The sequence below is a fragment of the Rhinichthys klamathensis genome, unplaced genomic scaffold (genome assembly GCF_029890125.1).
Source record: "Rhinichthys klamathensis goyatoka isolate OS25496 unplaced genomic scaffold, OSU_Roscu_1.1 h1tg000044l_1, whole genome shotgun sequence".
Taxonomy (NCBI): Eukaryota; Metazoa; Chordata; class Actinopteri; order Cypriniformes; family Leuciscidae; genus Rhinichthys; species Rhinichthys klamathensis.
This window is the reverse complement of record NW_026606591.1, coordinates 879,162-900,242: the sequence shown is the minus strand read 5'-3', so window position 1 is coordinate 900,242 and position 21,081 is coordinate 879,162. Positions and strand designations below refer to the sequence as shown.

Genomic DNA, 21,081 nt, shown 5'->3' with positions numbered 1-21,081 from the left:
ATCTCTTGAATCAAATCCTTTCCAGGTAGTGCTCAAAAACGTATTCTTTCTCCGCACGCAGCATTATCATTTTTCATATTTTTAAAAATGTCTCCTTATCACTATGTTGTCGGTAAGCTTTATGATCACGTCAAGTTGTTACTGTTTCCAATATTATTTACAATGCATTGCATAATGTAAATTATATAAATAAATGATATAAAATCACATATTATATAATTACTCCCAAAGCTGTTAACAACATACTGTCAAATATTGTATATGTAAAAAAAAAAAAAAATGTTCGAAATTAAACGATCACTTACTGCTCTAGTCTATATACTGAATAAAAAGGGTAAGTTACTCTAAAAAAAATATTAATTATGCTACTAATTACATCTTCAACGGTGTGAGATTACTGTACTAATTACTGTCTCTAAAAAGTTTTGGATTTGTTACTATTACTTTCTAAATCCCATGTCAACCTCGAACATTTGAACAATAGGATAGACATATACAACTGTATTTCAATGCAATTACACCAGAAGTAACTGTGATTAAATTACAGAAAAATTAAGAGTAATCCCTTACTTTACTTTTTCAATGGAAAAGTAATAAAATGACAGCAATTATTAATTACGCTCGGGTTGGTTCAGTCTCGCTATCGAGTGATTCGTTGTGAATCATCAACCGAATCATTTAAAAAGAATCTGTTCAAAAGAACGATTCGTTCGCGAATCAAACAGCGCAAGATCAATGACACAGCTTGCATTATCAAACGTAAAACAAGTGTGCCTGTCCTAATATTAATCTAGATTCGACCAAGGACAGCCAGACTCCAGTGTGAAATATCTGATCTCTGTTCAATGTTTTCCAGTGTGACAGAAGAAAAGGAGAAGGAGGAAGAGGACAGGACAGCTCCGCCTTCACCGTCCTTGTCACGGAATTCACAAGGGAGAATTATCAGATCCTGAAAAACACTCATCCTCCAGTCCTAATCCCTTTACTATCAGCGACTTGAGTGTGTTTTATATTCATGCCGCATGCGTGATTGCTCTACTGGACGTGTTTTGTTTCCAAGGGCATTTATTTATATGTATTTATTACCAATGTGCAACTTTTACACTCGGTTCTCCCGAAACTAGCGCTGCAGGACACGCTGCTCTCGCGCTGGCGACTCCCTGATTTACACGGTCTCACGTGTGGTTCTACTTGTGGTTCTCATCGACTCAGGAATTATGGGATGCTGCGGCAGCACACAGGTAAGAGATCATCGTGTATATGCATGCAGATTCACACCTGGAAACTTTTGGGAGTTTGACGACAAAACGCACAGCAAGAAGTTATGAGTGGAAACGTATTACATGTTACAATACGATCGCATGTATGCAAATATATTGTAAATTGAGTTTTATAAAAGAGAAGGTCTGTGCACTTTATAGGATCTATTAGCAACAAATCGCATTCAACGCATCAAAAATAATGATAAATCAAGGGTCAAAGATTTGTTTGTCAATAGTGTAAAGATCATTTCCGGGTTTGACTGCGAGAACCTTTCACAGTCACACCTGGTTCACACAGTCCCATGCTGTGCTTTCATCTTGTTTTTTTTATCCATGCTATATTTCCCTAAAATCTACATCTTGGAATTGAGTCTATGTAGTTTAACATAGAAAAAAAACCCAGGAGTTTATATTTTTGGAAGCTTTGACTTGTTATTGTTAACTAAAACTTTTGTAGTTTACTTAAATAGTCATTTTGTGTGACAAAGGAACCATCTGCTTCTGTAAAAACTCTACAATAATTATAAAATATTACCTAAGCCCTCCCCAACTTCCCCTTTACAGAAGACACGCGATTGGAAACCCTTAGAGCAGAGGAAGTGCACAGATATCCCATGGCTGCTCCTCTTCATCCTCTTCAACATCGGCATGGTAAGAAGAGAACAGACATGATCAATAGGTCTTGTGAAAGTAATAAAAAGAATTCACATAATTAAAATATATATATACTGCACACAATTACAAATACAAGAAAAAAAATAATAGTTAAGCATGATTAATCTTAGCGTTATTAATATTATTATTAATGGTCAATTAATTATTGTTGTTGTTGTTTCATGTTATTTTGATAATATAGATAATAGCAGTGTTGGGGAAAGTCTGTTTGTAAAAGTGCTTTACTCACTAAAAAATAACTAATGGCATTACTTAGTTACTTTTTACGGAAAGTAATCCATTACAATACTTTTGCGGAAAGTAATCTATTACAATACATTGCACGGAAAGTAATCCATTACAATACTTTTTACAGAAAGTAATCCATTACAATACATTTTATGGAAAGTAATCCATTACAATACATTGCACGGAAAGTAATCCATTACAATACATTGCATGGAAAGTAATCCATTACAATACTTTTGGAGAAAGTAATCCATTACAATACTTTTGCAGAAAGTAATCCATTACAATACTTTTGCAGAAAGTAATCCATTACAATACTTTTGCAGATAGTAATCCATTACAATACTTTTGCAGAAAGTAATCCATTACAATACTTTTGCAGAAAGTAATCCATTACAATACTTTTGCAAAAAGTAATCCATTACAATACATTTTATGGAAAGTAATCCATTACAATACATTTTATGGAAAGTAATCCATTACAATACATTTTATGGAAAGTAATCCATTACAATAAATTTTATGGAAAGTAATCCATTACAATAAATTTTATGGAAAGTAATCCACTCCAATTCTTTTTATGGAAAGTAATCCATTACAATACATTTGCAGAAAGTAATCCATTAAAATATTTTTTTTGGCAAGTAATCCATTACAATACATTTTATGGAAACTTTTGCATTACTTTTTCTCACCTGGGCTAGTCTTGTTTGTTTTTAATATCAAAAAAATTATATTTTTTGCCAAATGTAAAGGCCCCTTTCGCACCAAAAGTGAAATGAATAACCCTCGGGCTGAAGAAAAAGCAAATTCACGTCTGCTCAAACAAACCATTCAGATGTGCTGCCGTTCAGCAAAGACATTGTTTAATAAAGTGAGATTAAATACATAAAGTATATTTGTGTCATTTAAGATATTTAATAATGCAGGTTTGCATAATATTCTGAGTTTGCTTTTCACTGTTTTTATTCGTTTTGAGGAATACTGAATCTGTGTTTGTGCAAGTGGGATGAGTAAACGCATGTTCACATTTGACCACACCTGAAAATCAGTTCCGGCGGGGCAAATATTGCCCCCTAATAAAATATTTAATTTGCCACTGGTTGTGTCCCATCATCATCATCATCATCATCTTGTGTTTCTACGGCAGCTCTGCATCTGTGGCTTCGCTATAGCAACAGGGGCCGCCTCAAGGCTCATATCAGGGTACGACAGCTACGGGAACACCTGCGGTCAGAAGAATGCCCAAATCCCCGACATCGAGCTCAGCGGCCTGGACCACACCTCCAGAAAGTGTGTGAAACCAAGCATTGAGTGAAGCTGCAACAGCAGATCACCCGATTCCATGTGCAAACAATCACTGAATGACCGTTTCTTTCCATGGTGTTGTCACAGGTATGTGTTTTTCCTGGACCCCTGCAACATCGACATAATGAAAAGGAAGATTAAATCTGTGGCGTTGTGCGTCTCAAAGTGTCCAGACACTGAGCTGAAGTCTTACGAGGATCTCACAAAGTTCTCCAGCGTCAATGGTGAGCTCAGTGCCGTTGAATGTAGTTAAATATAATGAAATGCAAATGGGATTTTACAACTAATGATTTGTTTTTATATATTATTGTCTCTAGGATCTGATTTATGCACCTATGACTTAAAACCAGACACATATTCATCTCACCCTAATAGAACTACAAAATGTCCGACACTTCCTGTCCATCCAAGGTAGAAACTTAGTCTAGTTTATAAACCCCATAAGTTTTGTTGCTTTTAAGTCCATGTGTGTTAGATTTGAGGAAAAAATTGGCTAAATTATGTTTTAGTAGATATACAAAAGTTTGGTGTCGTCAAGATTTTTAAATGTGTTTGTAAAGTCTCTTCTGCTCACCAAAGCTGCATTTATTTGATCAAAAATACAGTAAAAACAGTAATATTGTGAAATATTACAATTTAAAATAACTTTCTATTTGAATATATGTTAAAATATAATTTATTCCTGTGATCAAAGCTGAATTTTCAGCATCATTACTCCAGTCTTCAGTGTCACATGATCCTTCAGAAATCACTCTAATATGATGATTTGATGCTCAAGAAACATTTCTCATTATTATCAATGTTGAAAACAGTTGTGCTGCTTCATATTCTTGTGGAAACCGAGATGCATATTTTCAGGATTCGTTGATGAACAAAGTTCAAAAGAAAAGCTTTTATTTGAAATATAAATCTTTTGTGACATTATAAATGTCTTTACTGTCACTTTTGATCAATTTAATGCGTCATTTCTGAATAAAATAATTTATTTATTTAAAAAAAATCGGACTGAACCCAAGTTTGAACAGTAGTGTCAGTTTTAAATATAAATATTTCCTATATTTTACTAAAAAGCCACTGACTAGAGATAGCAAGTTGCAAATTATGATTCATGGCTAAAATAAAAACCATTGGGAATTTAAAACAATAATAGACCCATCAATATTTACACCCATACTTATTATGTCAACACAGCAACGAAAACTTCTGTGTATGGTTCACTGTTTATATGTGCAGAAAACATGAGGTTGATATTTAAGGAACCTCATTATTTGTCATTTCTTGGTGCAGTGCATCTTTACCAGTGTTTCACCGCTGTATGCCCGTTGACATTTCCTGCTACGCCAAGTTTGCAGAGGCGTTCATCACTTTCGTCAGCGACAACAGCGTGCTGCACCGGGTCATCGCCGGGGTCATGACCTCCAAAGACATCATCATGGGCCTGTGTCTGCTAGCTCTCCGTGAGCGCGTTACATGCTTACATTTTAGGAATTTTGTTGTGTTCTTGCCATTTTTACTAGTTTTTGTTTTTTTATTAAATGTCTATAGTTTTTATTAATTTTTGAGTTTTAGTTATTTTAGTACTTTAAAGGTGCAGTGTGTGATTTTTAGCGGCGTCTAGTGGTGACGTTGCGAATTGCAACCACGGTGGCCGACAGGAAAAGATGTCGTCGTCTGAGACAGCAGAGAGTAGCCAGTTAAGCAATGAGGTTTATTTACATTGTTTACTTACTTATTGAGTAAAACGATATGTTATTGCGATTTATTATTGTTACTTAACATGTCGATGTCGGTCTTTATATGTAAGGTCTTTATACACCACTGAAAACATAGTTATGTATATTATATTGCTTTTCTGTCTACAGATCCTCCTAAATATTACACAATGCACCTTTAAAGTTAAACTAAATGAAAAGTAGAAATGTTTCATTGGCAACTAGCTGAAATAAAATGCGTAAGTATTTTATATTTAATTTCAAGCCATGAGTTTTTTCTAATGGTTTTAGTGATAACACTTTGCAATGACTTTTGTTAACATTAGTTAACATGATCTAACAATGAAAAATACTTCTAAATCATGTATTTGTATGACAGTTTTAAAGGGATAGTTCACTTTGAAATTAATTTTTGGTATGTTTTAGCTTACCTCAAGGGCATCCAAGATGTAGGTGTCTTTGTTTCCGCAGTATTTTCAATTTTGATATTTTTAGGTCAAACCGTTCTTGTCTGTCAGTCATATAATGCAGGTCTATGGTCACCACCTCAAAGAGCATGCACAGAGAAGTCCAAATTAAACATGATTTAATGACTCGTAAATGTAAGCACACATTGATGGTCTAAGACACGAAACGAGCGGTTTGTGTGAGAAAACGAACAGTATTTATATCGTTTTTACCTCTTGTAACGCCCGCGCCCTCAGATCACTTGGACGTGGCTGTGGTTACAAGAGGTAAAAACGATATAAATACTGTTCGTTTTCTCACACAAACCGCTCGTTTCGTGTCTTAGACCATCAATGTGTGCTTACATTTACGAGTCATTAAATCATGTTTAATTTGGACTTCTCTGTGCATGCTCTTTGAGGTGGTGACCATAGACCTGCATTATATGACTGACAGACAAGAACGGTTTCACCTAAAAATATCAAAATTGAAAATACTGTGGACACAAAGACACCTACATCTTGGATGCCCTTGAGGTAAGCTAAAACATACCAAAAATTAATTTCAAAGTGAACTATCCCTTTAACATTTACTAATACATTATTAAAACCAAATGTTGTATCTATTATTTAATGGACCTGAGTTAACATGATCTATCAATGAACAGTTGTACTAACATTAACAAATGCTGTTCCTCATTGTTAGTTAATGCATTAACTAATGTGAACTAATAAGTGGTCAAAAGCGTTAGAATTAAAGCTCCTTTGATTATGTCTCTGCAGTTCTGTCTCTGATTATGATGGTTGTGATCCGCTACATCTCCATGCTTCTGGTCTGGATCCTCACGGCTGTTGTGGTGGTCGGCTCAGTTGGTGAGGCCTTATTATCACATTGACATAAATGAAGCTGTCACTAGCTGAAAGTCATAAAGAGCCCGTGATCTGAGAGCCAGCGCTGTGTTTGTGGCAGGTGGAACTGGGATCCTGTGGTGGCTGTACGTGGATCAAGGGAAAGCAGTGAACGCCACTCTGCCGGCTCCTGAACTGGAGGTGGCCAAAGACAACCAACAAGCCCTGCTCGTCTACGCCATCGCTGCCACTGTGTTCACGGTATGAACCGGGCCTACGTCTGGAATCGCCACTGTATGGACTGGCAAATGCAAATATTTACCATGCACGTTCTAACTGTACGCCTCAGGTGATTCTGCTCCTGCTGATGTTCTTCATGAGGAAGCGTGTGGCGCTCACCATCGCTCTGTTTCATGTGGCCGGGAAAGTGTTCACCCATCTGCCCCTGCTGGCCCTGCAGCCTTTCTGGACCTTCCTCACGCTCATGCTCTTCTGGGTCTACTGGATCACCGTGCTCCTCTTCCTGGGGACCGCAGGTTCGTCAACACAAACAAATGAAGGGCTGGGGTGGGCGGCTTTTCAGGGAGTCGATCGCAGGAGCTTCAGTGTATGTATATTATCAGATATGGCTGACTCGATAGTTACGTTTCTGTTCCAGTGAGGAACGTTCAAAATGTTTAAAGACAGAACTAATATATATATATATATATGTAAATATGTTATAAATGGGTGCTAATATGTAAATATAATAACTATTGTATTTTATTTAAAAAGAAATATATATATATATATATATAATGTTTTTATTTATTTTTAAATAAAATACAATAGTTATTATATTGACATGTTATGTATGTGTACATGTATATGATGATTATACATAAAATGTTTTTTATTTTATTTAATCTATATTTTATTTAAATATTTTTTATATATATGATTTAATCTATTTATTTGTATTGTTACTTTAGTGCATGGAAATATATTTGCTAAACTGCAAATATAAAACTGACTTGAAAACTGACTTATTGAAATTAATCGAACTCGTATGGAAGCTTGTTTCTGCCACGTAATAAAACATTTTTTTAAAGATAATTGCGACAAAATATTTCTCGCAATTGCAAGTTTGTATCTCACAATAATGGCTTCTTTTCCCAGAATTGTAAGATATAAAGTTATAAAGTCAAATTCTGAGGGAAAAAAGACTAACTTTTTTTTCTCAATTGTGAGTTTAGATCTTGAAATTCTGACTATAATCCACAATTGCGTGTTATAAAGTCTGAGCTGTGAGATATAAACTCACAGTTCTGAGAAAAAAAAGTCTTTATAACTTGCAAATTCAAATATAAATTGTGACTTTATATCATGCAATTTGGAGAAAAAATTCAGAATTGGGAGCTAAAGAGTCACAATTAACTTTTTAAATTTTTTATTTCATTGCAGAAACTAGCTCCCATACTAATACTAAGTTTAAATCTGAAATGCAATTAAAAAATTTCTGACTCATTCTCATGCATGGCCACTTGACAACTTGATCACTTCATATGATGATTTCTATATTTGCAATGGGATTATTTTTATTTTATGAGAAAAATCCTCATAAATATGTCATAAATATTCAATATTGCCTACTCCTAATCAGCTGATTTTAGTGTTATTATATAAATCAAAGTTTCGCTAGGAGCAGCATTTCAGATTTCCGTGTTTGTTCCCGCCACAGGGAGTCCAGTGAAGAATAACCAGACGAGTCTGGTGGAGTTTCGTATGGACGGGCCGCTGCAGTACATGGTGTGGTACCACGCCGTGGGCCTCATCTGGATCAGCGAGTTCATCCTCGCCTGTCAGCAAATGACCGTAGCTGGCGCCGTGGTCACGTACTACTTCACCAGGTCGGAGGTCAAAGCCGCTTAGAAAAAAGACACTTTATTTGTGGAAGACAAATCATTGTGATTATTTTTCCTTCTGCCGTTGTAGAGATAAGTCTCAGATGCCCTTGACGCCCATAGTGTCGTCTGTCCTGCGTCTGATGCGCTATCATCTGGGCACCGTAGTTAAAGGAGCCTTCATCATCACGCTAGTGGAGATTCCTCGCCTCATCCTCACCTACATCCACAGTCAGCTCAAAGGAAAAGTGAGTCCTGCCCCTGTCAGCTGATCCATGTTCATGTCTCGCCATAAGCGGGGAATATTAAAGGTGCACTATATAACTTTTTTTTGTTCAAAATTGACAAAATTGCGTATATGCGTCACTCGCCCGTGCGTGTCTCGTCATATCCGTAAATAGAGAAAGTGGAGATGATGGTGTTTTTATTACTCAACAGGTTAGTAAGGTATTTTATTGAACATATAAATTGCCAAATGTAGCCCTCTAACAGAGTTCACATTTATGGTTGTTGTAGCGCTGCTGTGCTTGATTCATTTTTAGGGAAGTAGTGTCTATTAATGGGTACAGATACAGTAACGTCTTCAGCTAGTCAGATTGAGTTCTTTCCATCTAAACTGGTTATATCTCTTAAGTCTAGTAGTGAATGTTTTATGAGCAGTGGATAACCATATTCATCCGCACAGTCACGCAGAGCCGAAGCACAACCTAAACAATGTTCTTCCGCAAAATGCATGTAGTTTTGTTTTTTTAACCTCTAAAGGGACACAAGTTACATAATGCACCTTTAAAACAGTAATATTCTAGTAATATTTTAATATTCTATTTGAATATATGTTAAAATGTCATTTATTCCTGTGATCAAAGCTGAATTTTCAGCATCATTACTCCAGTCGTCAGTGTCACATGATCCTTCAGAAATCACTCTAATATGAGGATTTGATGCTCAAGAAACATTTCTCATTATTATCAATGTTTAAAACTGTTGTGCTGCTTTTTTTTTTGATGAATAGAAAGTTAAAAAATAACATATGTCTTGACGGTCATTTTTTTTATCAGTATGATGCATCATTGCTGAGCAAAAGTATTCATTTCTTCAAAAATAAAAATCCAGAAACTGATCCCAAACGTTTGAATGGTCAAATGAAGTATATGTTGTTCCTGCAGGAAAACGGCTGTGCCCGCTGCATGCTGAAGGCGTGTATCTGCTGTCTATGGTGTCTAGAAAAGTGCCTCACTTACCTGAACATGGTGAGTCGTGCGTGTGCATACTGTGCAGAAAGCTCAATTCTTCATGTTAATTTGATGCATTAATCATGTGGCTTTTTCTTCAGAACGCATATACGGCAACGGCCATTAACAGCACCAACTTCTGCACATCTGCACGAGACGCTTTCTTCATCCTAGTGGAAAACGCTCTCCGTGTGGCAGCTATCAACAGTGTCGGGGACTTTGTCCTGTTCTTGGGAAAGGTATGTATTCAACTTCCCATTATATTGCAGAGAATTCAGTGTTTTATATATATATATATTAGGGCTGTCAAACGATTAATCACGATTAATCGCATCCAAAATAAAAGTTTGTGTTTACATAATTTATGTGTGTGTACTGTGTATAATTATTTTGTATATGTTATAGAAAATTTTTATTTATATATCAAATGTTTATATTTATATAAAATATACATTATATATAGGCTACATTCAGTCTATATACAGTATATACATGCAAATATTTCTTAAATGCACATGCATGTGTGGGTATTTATGTATTAAAAATAATTATACACAGTACACACACATATATTATGTAAACACAAACTTTTATTTTGGATGCGATTAATCGTTTGACAGCCCTAATATATATATATACTATTATTCAGTGTTATAAACATTTTATATATATATATATATATATATACATTTTGCTGCGTCAACTATCTGAAATAAAAAATTTAAGTTGAAGTCGAAAATTAAAACTGAATAAAAAAATATATTAAAGCTATAAAGAAATATATACACAGTACTGTGTGTGTGTGTATATATATATATATATAAAAAAATTTTTTACTTCAGTTTTAATTTTAGTACTTCAATTTTTCATTCCAGTTAGTTGACAAGGCAGCATTTATAAAAAAAATAATAATAATTATCTAATATTTATATTTTATTTGAGCTTAATTTCAGTTGACAATTATATTGATGATAGTGATTTATGTGATAAAGATTGCTAAGATATAAATTAAGTTAACCACTTTATTAATCCCACAAGGGGCAATTATATTAGGGCAGTGGCATCACATCACAAACTAAAAAAAACATACATTAAAAACAATCCTATTCCACATACACATATCTACATATTACAACATTCCAATGCATCATGCTTTATAATAACATTCACACAAGGAGAAAAAAAAGCGCAAACAACAATCCTTAATAAAAAGATTTGCATTACAAATACGAATTGCTTCTGGTACAAAAGTGACCTTGTATCGATTTGTTTTGTTAAGCAATAAAATAGTTTAGATTGGTGTTTTGAATTTTTCTTGTGTCTGCAGGTGTTGATCGTGTCATGCACGGCGTTTGCGGGTGTCCTTGCGTTGAACTACCAGCGCGAGTACACCGTCTGGGTGCTGCCGCTCATCATCGTGTGTGTGTTCGCCTTCCTGGTGGCCCACTGTTTCCTCTCAATCTTTGAGATCGTAGTAGACGTACTCTTCCTCTGCTTCGCCATTGACACCAAGTACAACGACGGCAGCTCGGGCAGCGAGTACTACATGGACAAGAGCCTTATGGTGAGAGATTTTCCTGTTCTTTTCCTCTGACCTCAAGGTCAATTAAGCCCAACCCAAAGTCATTTATAATAGCCTTGTGTTGCTGTATAGCAGATTAAACATGCTCTCGGTGTCTCTCTGCGATCGTTCATGTAGGAGTTCGTGGAGAACGCCAAGAAAGCGACAGAGCGGTACAGCAAAGCAGAAGGAGACAGTCGGGAAATGAAATCAATGGTGAGTTGAATATAGTTTTATTTTCAATTGATCACAGATTTCTTGTCATAAACACCTTTTCAATTTAAATTCCATGTAAGTTTGATTTTGCACAAGTTTGTAAGCCCATCTTAGGCCCTGTTTACACCTGGTATTAAAGGGATACTTCACCTCTGGAAAGATGAATGTGTATTTAAAATGGATCATTTATGTAGAAGAAATGTGAAATTATTTTTGAATTTGGAGCTTTCTAGACTGAGAAAAGCCAGAAAATGTATTTTTGGCTTATGTGGATGAAAGACAACAACTCCCAGAATGCACTTGCTTCGCTGCCCTAGGAGGCCACGCCTACCGGTAACAGAGCGCAGTCGTTAAACAACAAGTCTAGGCTACTAGTGAGTCTCCGTGATGAGTCTGCCCGGGATTTCGAGATCGCCCAAAATGTCCGGGATTCGGCTTTTGCGTTCTACAGTCGCCATTCATCATGTTTACTGTGGCGAGCAGGACGAGTGAGGGCCGCGGGAGAACGGCGCGCGGCCGGTGGCGTGATTACTGATGATGAGAGACACCTGTGAGACGCACCGGTCTGGTATCTCTCACGGAGGAGCGGGGATTTTCTTAGCAATGTTAAAACGCACATCAACCGATCACTTGTTTAGCGTTCATGTAAACACTACATTCAGATTCACCAATCGGAATGAATTCAGTTAGATTGAAACAAAAGGTGTGCATGTAAACAATGAATGGCGACTGCAGAAAGCAAAAGCTGAATCCCGAACATAGACGGCCGGAGATGTCCGGGAAAAAAGGATGGTAACCCCTACTACTCAGCTTTCTCCACAGAACAAGAGCCTGCTAGCTTAGCTTCCAAACAAAGATGGCTGACACTATGTGTACATTCTGTGAGTGAGATCCCAGCCTCTATGGGCGGGGTGAGAACATGCGGGACAGCCCCTACTACTGGCTGTAGTCTTTAGCCTCTGGCCAAAAAATCCTCCGATGACGCAAAACGACGATTTTTGCGTCATCGGAGGATTTTTCCAGACTAAAAAATACATAAATCTCTCGTCTCAGGGGGATATGAGGGTGGAAAGCACGGTAATTCGAAAATACTACAGGTTTTCTACTAATACAAAGCTTAATGCTAAATCCTGAAGTATCCCTTTAAGATGCTTTTCGGTCGATCGGATCACAAGTGGGCGACACTAAATACAGGTGTAAACTGTATGTGTACTTTTGATGTATCTGTGAAGCACTTTGGTCAACATTCGTGTTGTTAAAAGGTGCTATAGAAATAAACTTTGACCTTGACGGGGTCTAAAACGTTTTGAGCTTGTCCACTTTCGATCACTTCCAGAGGTAGTGGGAAATGATTTAGACCGGATTGCTTTCGTAGTGTAAACACTCAAGTGGTCGAATGTGTTCAAACAGCCACAAAAGACCGTCTTCTCTCGGTCTACTGATCTAATGCTTAAACATTACGGGGAGTACATTAGCCAGACGGGGTTTAAACTTTGTAGGCTGAAGACCCAAGTTTAGTTTGAAGATGAAAAATGTATCAAGCACAATGTTCTCTCTCCATTCCTGATTTCTAACACACACACTCGTTTGGCGTGATCTTACGGCTGTCAGAGCAGAAATGAAAGCTGATGCTCCGGTCGCGTTCATATGTACATTGTGTTAGCTTATTTATCCATTAGATGAAAAACCCACACATTTAGCCGCCCATAGACCACCTCCTTGAAGAAATCAGGACAGAAGTGTTTGAAAGTGGACAAAAGAGACAGATTAAAACACCAGGAGTAAACGGGAATGTGTCTCCCTCGTCTACTTGTGATCCGATCGACCAAAACGCATCTTAATACCAGGAGTAAACAGGGCCTTAAATAGTTTTTTTTTCCTAGTAGGAAGTTGGAAACTCCAGCTTTCTGTGACAGTAAAATGCAGCATTAGTTACAGAGTTTTAATGCATAAACAATACAAGCACAAGATTAGATACGTTTGTTTAGAGTGTAACAGTTGGGTTCCTGAAGTAAAAACTCGCATAAATGATTTTTAACAATAACTTCTACATTTTATAGTCAGACCTACCGTGATCTCCGATGATAGTATATGCTTCAGGTGAAGTCATCCATTTGCATTATTTGTACTTTTTTTTAAAGCAACGTAAAAACGTTATTGAGTTGTTCTCGCTATGCAGTCAAAATACTCAAATATGTCTATATATGCATATTTTGCAATAAACTTAAAATATGGTATTTCTATAGATATAATCAACAACCGTTTTATATTTCACCATTATGCTGTTCGCAGTGCTTCATGGGATTGTAGTTATTTACCTTTTTAAAGCTGTTAAGTACACAATCTGTTACCTTCGGTCTTATCCGATTTTCAAATAATTTGTTGCTCCATATCAAAGTTTGTAATGTTGTGATTCACCTTGTACCTGGTTTGTTTGGTTCATGGCTTATTGTTTTTAAATCTCTCAGCGGGAAAATGAATAGAAATAATACTTCCAGAAACGCCGCTGAATAAGCGGACAGGCTGTGTTGCGCTCTATTCATTTACTCATAATTTATTATGTTTCAGACTGGAAGTACACAGGCCTGATGAAGACCAGCGTGGTATTACATCAGCTGACACTCCAAAAAAGTGCTATTGAGATGCGCAAAAGCTTCTCTTCAGGGATTATAATGTGACAGACATCTGTCATCACGACTTAAAAGGGCATTTTACATTAGAAAACTCTAGGGTACTTGCACAAGAAACGACACAAGCTGGAAGATTTCTGCACCTATATTTTAATCAAAAGAGTTTTTGCCTCTGCATTTTTATTAGTATACTAAAGTTTATAGAGAAGTCATCATCTAGCGCAGTGGTTCTCAACCTCTCCTGCAGGGACCCCCTGACACACCATGTTTCTGTTATAACCCTGAAATGGCACACCTGATTCAATTAATTGAAGGCTTAATGAGTAGTTGACTAATTGATCAATTAACTAATTCCTACTTCCTACTCTAATAATGACTCATTAAGCCTTTAATTAATTGAATCAGGTGTGCCATTTCAGGGTTAAAACAGAAACATGGTGTGTCAGGGGGTCCCTGCAGGAGAGGTTGAGAACCACTGATCTAGCGATATTTTGGGTTTAGTCCTAGTTAACTATTTTTTTAAAGGTGCTTTTTGTATTTTATCTTGTTTATATTATTTGACTTGGAAAAACATCGACAGCTAGAAAGTCTTTCAATGCAAGCAATTTAATATAGGATCCTCTCAAGTAGTTTCAGATCGTTTGAGGTTCAGTCGGTTCTTGAGTGTCTTATTTTAATATTATGTAATGGTTCCATCTTATATTTGCACTGTTTATTTTGTGCAGGATTATGTTACAAGCAAATATATTATACGAGACTCAACTTCTAAATCAACAGCAGAACATTGAATGTCATTTCCCTTGTGCCAATAAGCTAACGTATGTAATTTTTACACCACTAGCAACAGCAAATGGAAATGCAGTCAATTTCTTTGAGGAGCTTGACTTGGCAACATTAGCCAGTTTTGACCAGTTGTTTACCACAACAATCAATGAATTGTTTGAAAAGAGTTTTGTGCAATTCCATTTGATGCAGAAATTACACACAGTAGCTTTACCCAAGTGCTTTAGTGTGAAAGTTGTGTGTGCGTGAAAGACAATTTAATTTTAACTACCATGTTTAGACGCACTCCATTCAATAAAGACCAAAGAGAATGTTATTGATTCATTATTGCATTAATGAAAGTGAGGATTGAATGAAAACACCAGAGATCCAGAACAAATCCATTTTACTAAAGGCCTGTTTACAAAATGATTTGTAATTTTGACAAACTTTAAACTAGAAAAAATAACTGTGTCTGTCCCGTACGAGAGGGCTGTGGTGTCTTTAAGCAGGCAGGTGAGTTTTGAGATGCTCTTTGAGTTTGGGTATCGTCGGCTGCTCTTTACGACACGCGTGACATCGCAGAGGCAGCTTCAGTAGTTCACTAGCACCTTCCTTCACCGTCACTTTCCCATCACGCTCCAGCATCGCAACCACGTCTGCGGAAGATGAGCATGAACGCTTTACTTGATTACACTGCTTGTTTCTGTAAAAACAGCTTTTTTTTTAAAGCCCCCCTGTTGTCAAAAATTATCCCTTAAAACTAATTTTTGATCACCAAAATTACATATTGAAACGTTTTTTTTTTCTTGGAAAAAAATTCTTCATGCCTTTAAAATACAGTAGCTTGAATGTAACTCGACACCCTTGCCTCATTTAGTATACGCGGTTCTATGAATATGCAAATGAGCCCCGCCTCCACTCACTCAGCTCAGAGATCCACTGGTTGACGATCACACGTTGATCTGATTGGTTACAAGGTAGTGTGTGACGTCAGAAACACCAGCGATTTCAAACCGTGTTTTTGAGACTGTCTTTGGTTCACAGCAGTTTTAAGCAGAAAATACTCATTAATGCTGTCGACTTATTAATTTGCACATGGTTTGTCTTAAAGCATATTAAATAACCCACATAGACATATAAACAACATTAAAAGCTTGATTTTCACCACAGGGGGACTTTAAATATAATTTATTAATGCTTTACATCCATGTGATGGAGCAACATTTTCATTTAAGGACTTTTATCAAGTTTATAAAACAAGCAATAAATCACACACAAACATTGCATCGTTTTTTTCATTTTTTTTTTCATGCAGATTTAGTTTTTCTTCCACTCACCTTGAGACTCAACAAAATAGTCTGTAGTGAAGGAATTCCAGTGCTTCTTGTTCTTCAAACACGGCGAGTCGAAGTCTTGGCTGATTACGTGCAAGTGGACGTGACTAAGAGGAAATAAACATTTAGTTCATGACAAGCCCCGCCCTCCCCACACCAGCAGCCAATCAGGGCACACGTGTGTACCTCATGCTGGGGATGGCGTGATATCCCATGCGGAAGTGCAGTTTGTGAGCGTCCCGGCACTGCTGCACCATCCGATCTCCCACACGCTGCATGTGCTTGAGCAGGTCCACGTGCTCCGGCCGCAGAGCCTTCAGACTGGAGATCGAGTCCCACGGCAAAACCAGCCAATGGTAACGCGCCTTTGGGTACTTGTCCTTGATGACCACCACCCTGTCATCTTTGTACACCTGAGGACAATAAATAGTAGCTCTTAGATTTAAAAAAAAATGTTTTTAAGAAGTCTCTTCTGCACACCAAGGCTGCATTTATAGTAGAAACAGTAATATTGTGAAATTCAATTTAAAACAACTGTTTATGTGAATATAGAAATGTTTATTATTATTATCAATGTTGAAAACAGAAGACTGGAGTAATGATGCTGAAAATTCAGCTTTTGATCACAGGAATAAATTACATTTTAAAACATATTCACATAGAAAACAGTTATTTTAAATTGTCATAATATTTAACAATTTTACTGTTATTTTTTGTATTTTCAATCAAATAAATGAAGCCTTGGTGAGCAGAATGAGACTTCTTTTAAAAACATTTTAAAATCTTACGGATCCCAAACATTAGAACGGCAGTGTGTATATACATATAGAGGTCCTTCTCAAAAAATTAGCATATTGTGATAGTTCATTTTTTTACCATAATGTAATGATAAAAATTTAACTTTTATATATTTTAGATTCATTGCCCACCAACTGAAATATTTCAGGTCTTTTATTGTTTTAATACTGATGATTTTGGCATACAGCTCATGAAAACTCAAAATTCCTGTCTCAAAAAATTAGCATATCATGAAAAGGGTCTCTAAACGAGCTATTAACCTAATCATCTGAATCAACTCAATAACTCTAAACACCTGCAAAAGATTCCTGAGGCTTTTAAAAACTCCCAGCCTGTTTCATTACTCAAAACCGCAATAATGTGTAAGACTGCCGACCTGACTGCTGTCCAGAAGGCCATCATTGACACCCTCAAGCAAGAGGGTAAGACAGAAAGAAATTTCTGAACAAATAGGCTGTTCCCAGAGTGCTGTATCAAGGCACCTCAGTGGGAAGTCTGTGGGAAGGAAAAAGTGTGGCAAAAAACGCTGCACAACGAGAAGAGGTGACCGGACCCTGAGGAAGATTGTGGAGAAGGACCGATTCCAGACCTTGGGGGACCTGCGGAAGCAGTGGACTGAGTCTGGAGTAGAAACATCCAGAGCCACCGTGTGCAGGAAATGGGCTACAGGTGCCGCATTCCCCAGGTCAAGCCACTTTTGAACCAGAAACAGCGGCAGAAGCGCCTGACCTGGGCTACAGAGAAGCAGCACTGGACTGTTGCTCAGTTTTGCATGTCATTCGGAAATCAAGGTGCCAGAGTCTGGAGGAAGACTGGGGAGAAGGAAATGCCAAAATGCCTGAAGTCCAGTGTCAAGTACCCACAGTCAGTGATGGTCTGTGGTGCCATGTCAGCTGCTGGTGTTGGTGCACTGTTTTATCAAGGGCAGGGTCAATGCAGCTAGCTATCAGGAGATTTTTGGAGCACTTCATGCTTCCATCTGCTGAAAAGCTTTATGGAGATGAAGATTTCATTTTTCAGCACGACCTGGCACCTGCTCACAGTGCCAAAACCACTGGTAAATGGTTTACTGACCATGGTATTACTGTGCTCAATTAGCCTGCCAGCTCTCCTGACCTGAACCCCATAGAGAATCTGTGGGATATTGTGAAGAGAAAGTTGAGAGACGCAAGACCCAACACTCTGGATGAGGTTAAGGCCGCTATCGAAGCATCCTGGGCCTCCATAACACCTCAGCAGTGCCACAGGCTAATTGCCTCCATGCCACGCCGCATTGAAGCAGTCATTTCTGCAAAAGGATTCCCGACCAAGTATTGACTATTGAGTGCATAACTGAACATAATTATTTGAAGGTTGACTCTTTTTTTTGTATTAAAAACACTTCTTTTATTGGTCGGATGAAATATGCTAATTTTTTGAGACAGGAATTTTGGGTTTTCATGAGCTGTTTGCCAAAATCATCAGTATTAAAACAATAAAAGACCTGAAATATTTCAGTTGGTGTGCAATGAATCTAAAATATATGAAAGGACCTGTATGTATCTGTGTGTGTGTGTCCTCTTAATTCATCAATATACGTTTCAATAGAAATGAACAACTCATACCTGCATCTTGGGGTCCTGCATTGACACTTTAAGCCCTTGGCTCCAATGGCCAGCAGATTCCTGGAAAACAAGAATGTTTTAGTAAAAAAAAATTTTTTAAACAAAATTCAATAAACCGGTTCTCCAACCAGCTCGGAAACCTGGCTTAAAAGTAAAAAGTGTCTGAAAATAGGAAAAAGTATCAGTACAATATAAAACTACTGCCTTAATATATTTTTACAAGTGTAAAATATCACATATTTGAATTTTATTGCAAAATCACAGTAACTCGGGCAGCTTTATTAGGCTACTATTTTTATCACATTTACAAAAAAGTTTCAACGTGCAAAAGAAACGCACTGATTTATCAGGTCCGGGCGGCGGTGGTGTCTTTTTGGCTGGAGGTGAACCTTCGGATGATGATGTAGTATTTGCAGGACTCTTCTCTCCGTTGCCCTCAGAGCTCATCCGATGGGATCTTTTGGAGGCTTTGCTCCCCTCCGCAGCGGATCGGGCTGTGAACGTCTCCTCGGTGAACTTCACTGTATATGGATACAGCTGGTTGACCATGTAAAGTCTCTGGCCCGGCTTTATGGTCACCTGGTTGTAGAGGTGGGCGACATGTGGTTTGTAGGATGTTAAGACCAGAAACCTGTGCAATACAGCCTCAATTACAACAGAACAGGGCATTTATGGACATAGCCAGTTTGCTGGATACCAAATAACACAAGCGATTTTGATGACACTGTACCTGATTGCCTTTGCCCACGACCACATTGTCCACATATGTAGGATTCACACCCAACTGTTAAGTGGATCAAACATGCATTATTATATTCATAATATCCATTATACTGTAATTTATTACATATTATAATATTTCTCTAATATTATAATGTTCTAGCATACCTGTTTAACTGAGATAAATCCTCTGTTGCAATCAGCTCTCAATTCAACTGCAAAAAATTTATAAAATGAAGAAAGCCTGCGTCTATGGCAAGCCGTTTTGACATTTATTTGTTCTCAGGATATGAATTCTTGACAGCAACAACTACATTTTCAGTTAAAAAATGCTAATTCTTGACATCAACAATGACGTCTTCACTCACAGAAATACAACTTCGTGATGTAAAAACTATTATTCTTGATATCTGTAATTGTATTTTCACTAGTTAAATGTCACCATAGGCTGCCATTCAAATTAAATTGTTGATATCAAAAATTTATTTCTTTAAAATATAATTCTTGATAGTAAAAAATAGCATTTTTGACATCAATAATTAATTTTCACCAGTTCAAATGTTACTTCTTGATATTTGTAAATGAATTTCAAGTTCAACATGTTACATTTGTTACGTCTGATATCTGAACATGTATTTCTGATATTTAAAATGGCTTTCTTACTAGTAACAATCACATTCATGATATCAGAAAAGGATAAATGTTTTACTAGCAATTACAGATATCAAGAATTATAGTTTGAACAGTTGAAATGTAATGAATGCTATTAAGAATTCGTATTTCTGCGAGTGATTACGTCATTGTTGATATCAAGAATTAGCATTATTCCTGATATGTATAAAAAATGCCATTGTTACTAGTAGAAATCTAATTCCTTAAATCCTTAAATCAAGAATTAAAAAATAATTTAATTGTTGATTTCAAAAATTCACATCCTGTGAAAGATTAAAAGTCAAAACGGCTTGCCATATGCATCCTCCACTGGCTCATATGGTGCACTAAACTTTACCAACCTTGTTCTCTTGAGCACTTTTTGTCTTTTATCTTAGTTTCTGGTCCTCGACCCAAAGTCACAGCTTGTTGATGATGAAGCTGAATGGGTTTATGATGTGAATCATCTTCACGTACTATTAAACACACTGGCATCTCCCTGAAAACATTTAGATATTTATAACACGTAGCTACTATATATGGGCTGATTCGTGAGTTTACAGCATTCTCTGTCTAAAAGCGTGTCTAAACGCCACATATATTCATCACTTACCCCGCTGCTGGTGTTTTATATGCTATCTACAACAGAAAGTGTTATATGTGAAAACAAAACAAAACACTGCAGCGCATGACGCACACACTCTTCTTCATGGACATCAACAAACACGCGCAGGCAAGCGGACGCGCGCATACTGACACCCACCGGTCGAAAGGCGCCGTGACAGAAAGAAAGATTTATGTGAGTTTGTGGACAAATATCCTTTAACTAAAATAAAACAAATAGTGTTATATCGTTTAGTTATATAGAAAAAAAAACATCTTACAGTTAACAGGTTTTCACAATTTTCAACATTTTAGGCAACATTGCTTTTTTTGTTTATAAATTTGCATTGATTTACCGTGGGCAAAGTCAAAACAAGATGACTGAAACCGAATGATTAATGAAATATATAAGGTTATTGCTTTAATTATACAGCTGTTACTTAAGTTAACGCACCAGGTTTGTATCTCAGAAACATTTTTTTCTACAACTGTATTATTTTAATGCACTTATTGGGACAGAATGTATAAGAATGTAATATATGCTTTTGAATGAATATCACACGAATATCATTATGCAAAAATAAAGTCCATTGAAATTCAAAAA

General features: G+C 36.8%; 2 protein-coding genes across 3 annotated transcripts; one reads left to right on the top strand and one right to left on the bottom strand.

Moving 5' to 3' along the window:
- Nucleotides 1–732: 732 nt before the first annotated feature.
- On the top strand, nucleotides 733–14,098 carry slc44a1a (solute carrier family 44 member 1a). Its single transcript, XM_056247235.1, has 16 exons — nucleotides 733–1,241; nucleotides 1,827–1,913; nucleotides 3,316–3,458; nucleotides 3,561–3,697; nucleotides 3,791–3,884; nucleotides 4,761–4,930; nucleotides 6,415–6,504; nucleotides 6,602–6,741; nucleotides 6,830–7,016; nucleotides 8,201–8,369; nucleotides 8,455–8,611; nucleotides 9,530–9,613; nucleotides 9,697–9,834; nucleotides 10,923–11,159; nucleotides 11,295–11,372; nucleotides 13,941–14,098. Exons 1-16 carry the CDS (start codon nucleotides 1,218–1,220, stop codon nucleotides 13,959–13,961), a joined length of 1,956 nt encoding a protein of 651 aa, XP_056103210.1. The 5' UTR covers nucleotides 733–1,217; the 3' UTR covers nucleotides 13,962–14,098.
- Nucleotides 14,099–15,153: 1,055 nt separating this feature from the next.
- Nucleotides 15,154–20,567, bottom strand: aptx (aprataxin). Of its 2 annotated transcripts, XM_056247236.1 has the most exons (9): nucleotides 20,488–20,567; nucleotides 20,237–20,373; nucleotides 19,392–19,438; nucleotides 19,234–19,287; nucleotides 18,843–19,082; nucleotides 18,504–18,563; nucleotides 16,288–16,514; nucleotides 16,105–16,208; nucleotides 15,154–15,423 (listed from the first exon to the last, which is right to left on the bottom strand). In XM_056247236.1, exons 2-9 carry the CDS (start codon nucleotides 20,367–20,369, stop codon nucleotides 15,269–15,271), a joined length of 1,020 nt encoding a protein of 339 aa, XP_056103211.1. In that variant the 5' UTR covers nucleotides 20,370–20,373; nucleotides 20,488–20,567; the 3' UTR covers nucleotides 15,154–15,268. The 2 variants fall into 2 exon arrangements, with proteins under 2 accessions (XP_056103211.1, XP_056103212.1); XM_056247237.1 differs by lacking the exon at nucleotides 20,488–20,567 and having other exon boundaries at nucleotides 18,843–19,134; nucleotides 20,237–20,256.
- Nucleotides 20,568–21,081: the final 514 nt, after the last annotated feature.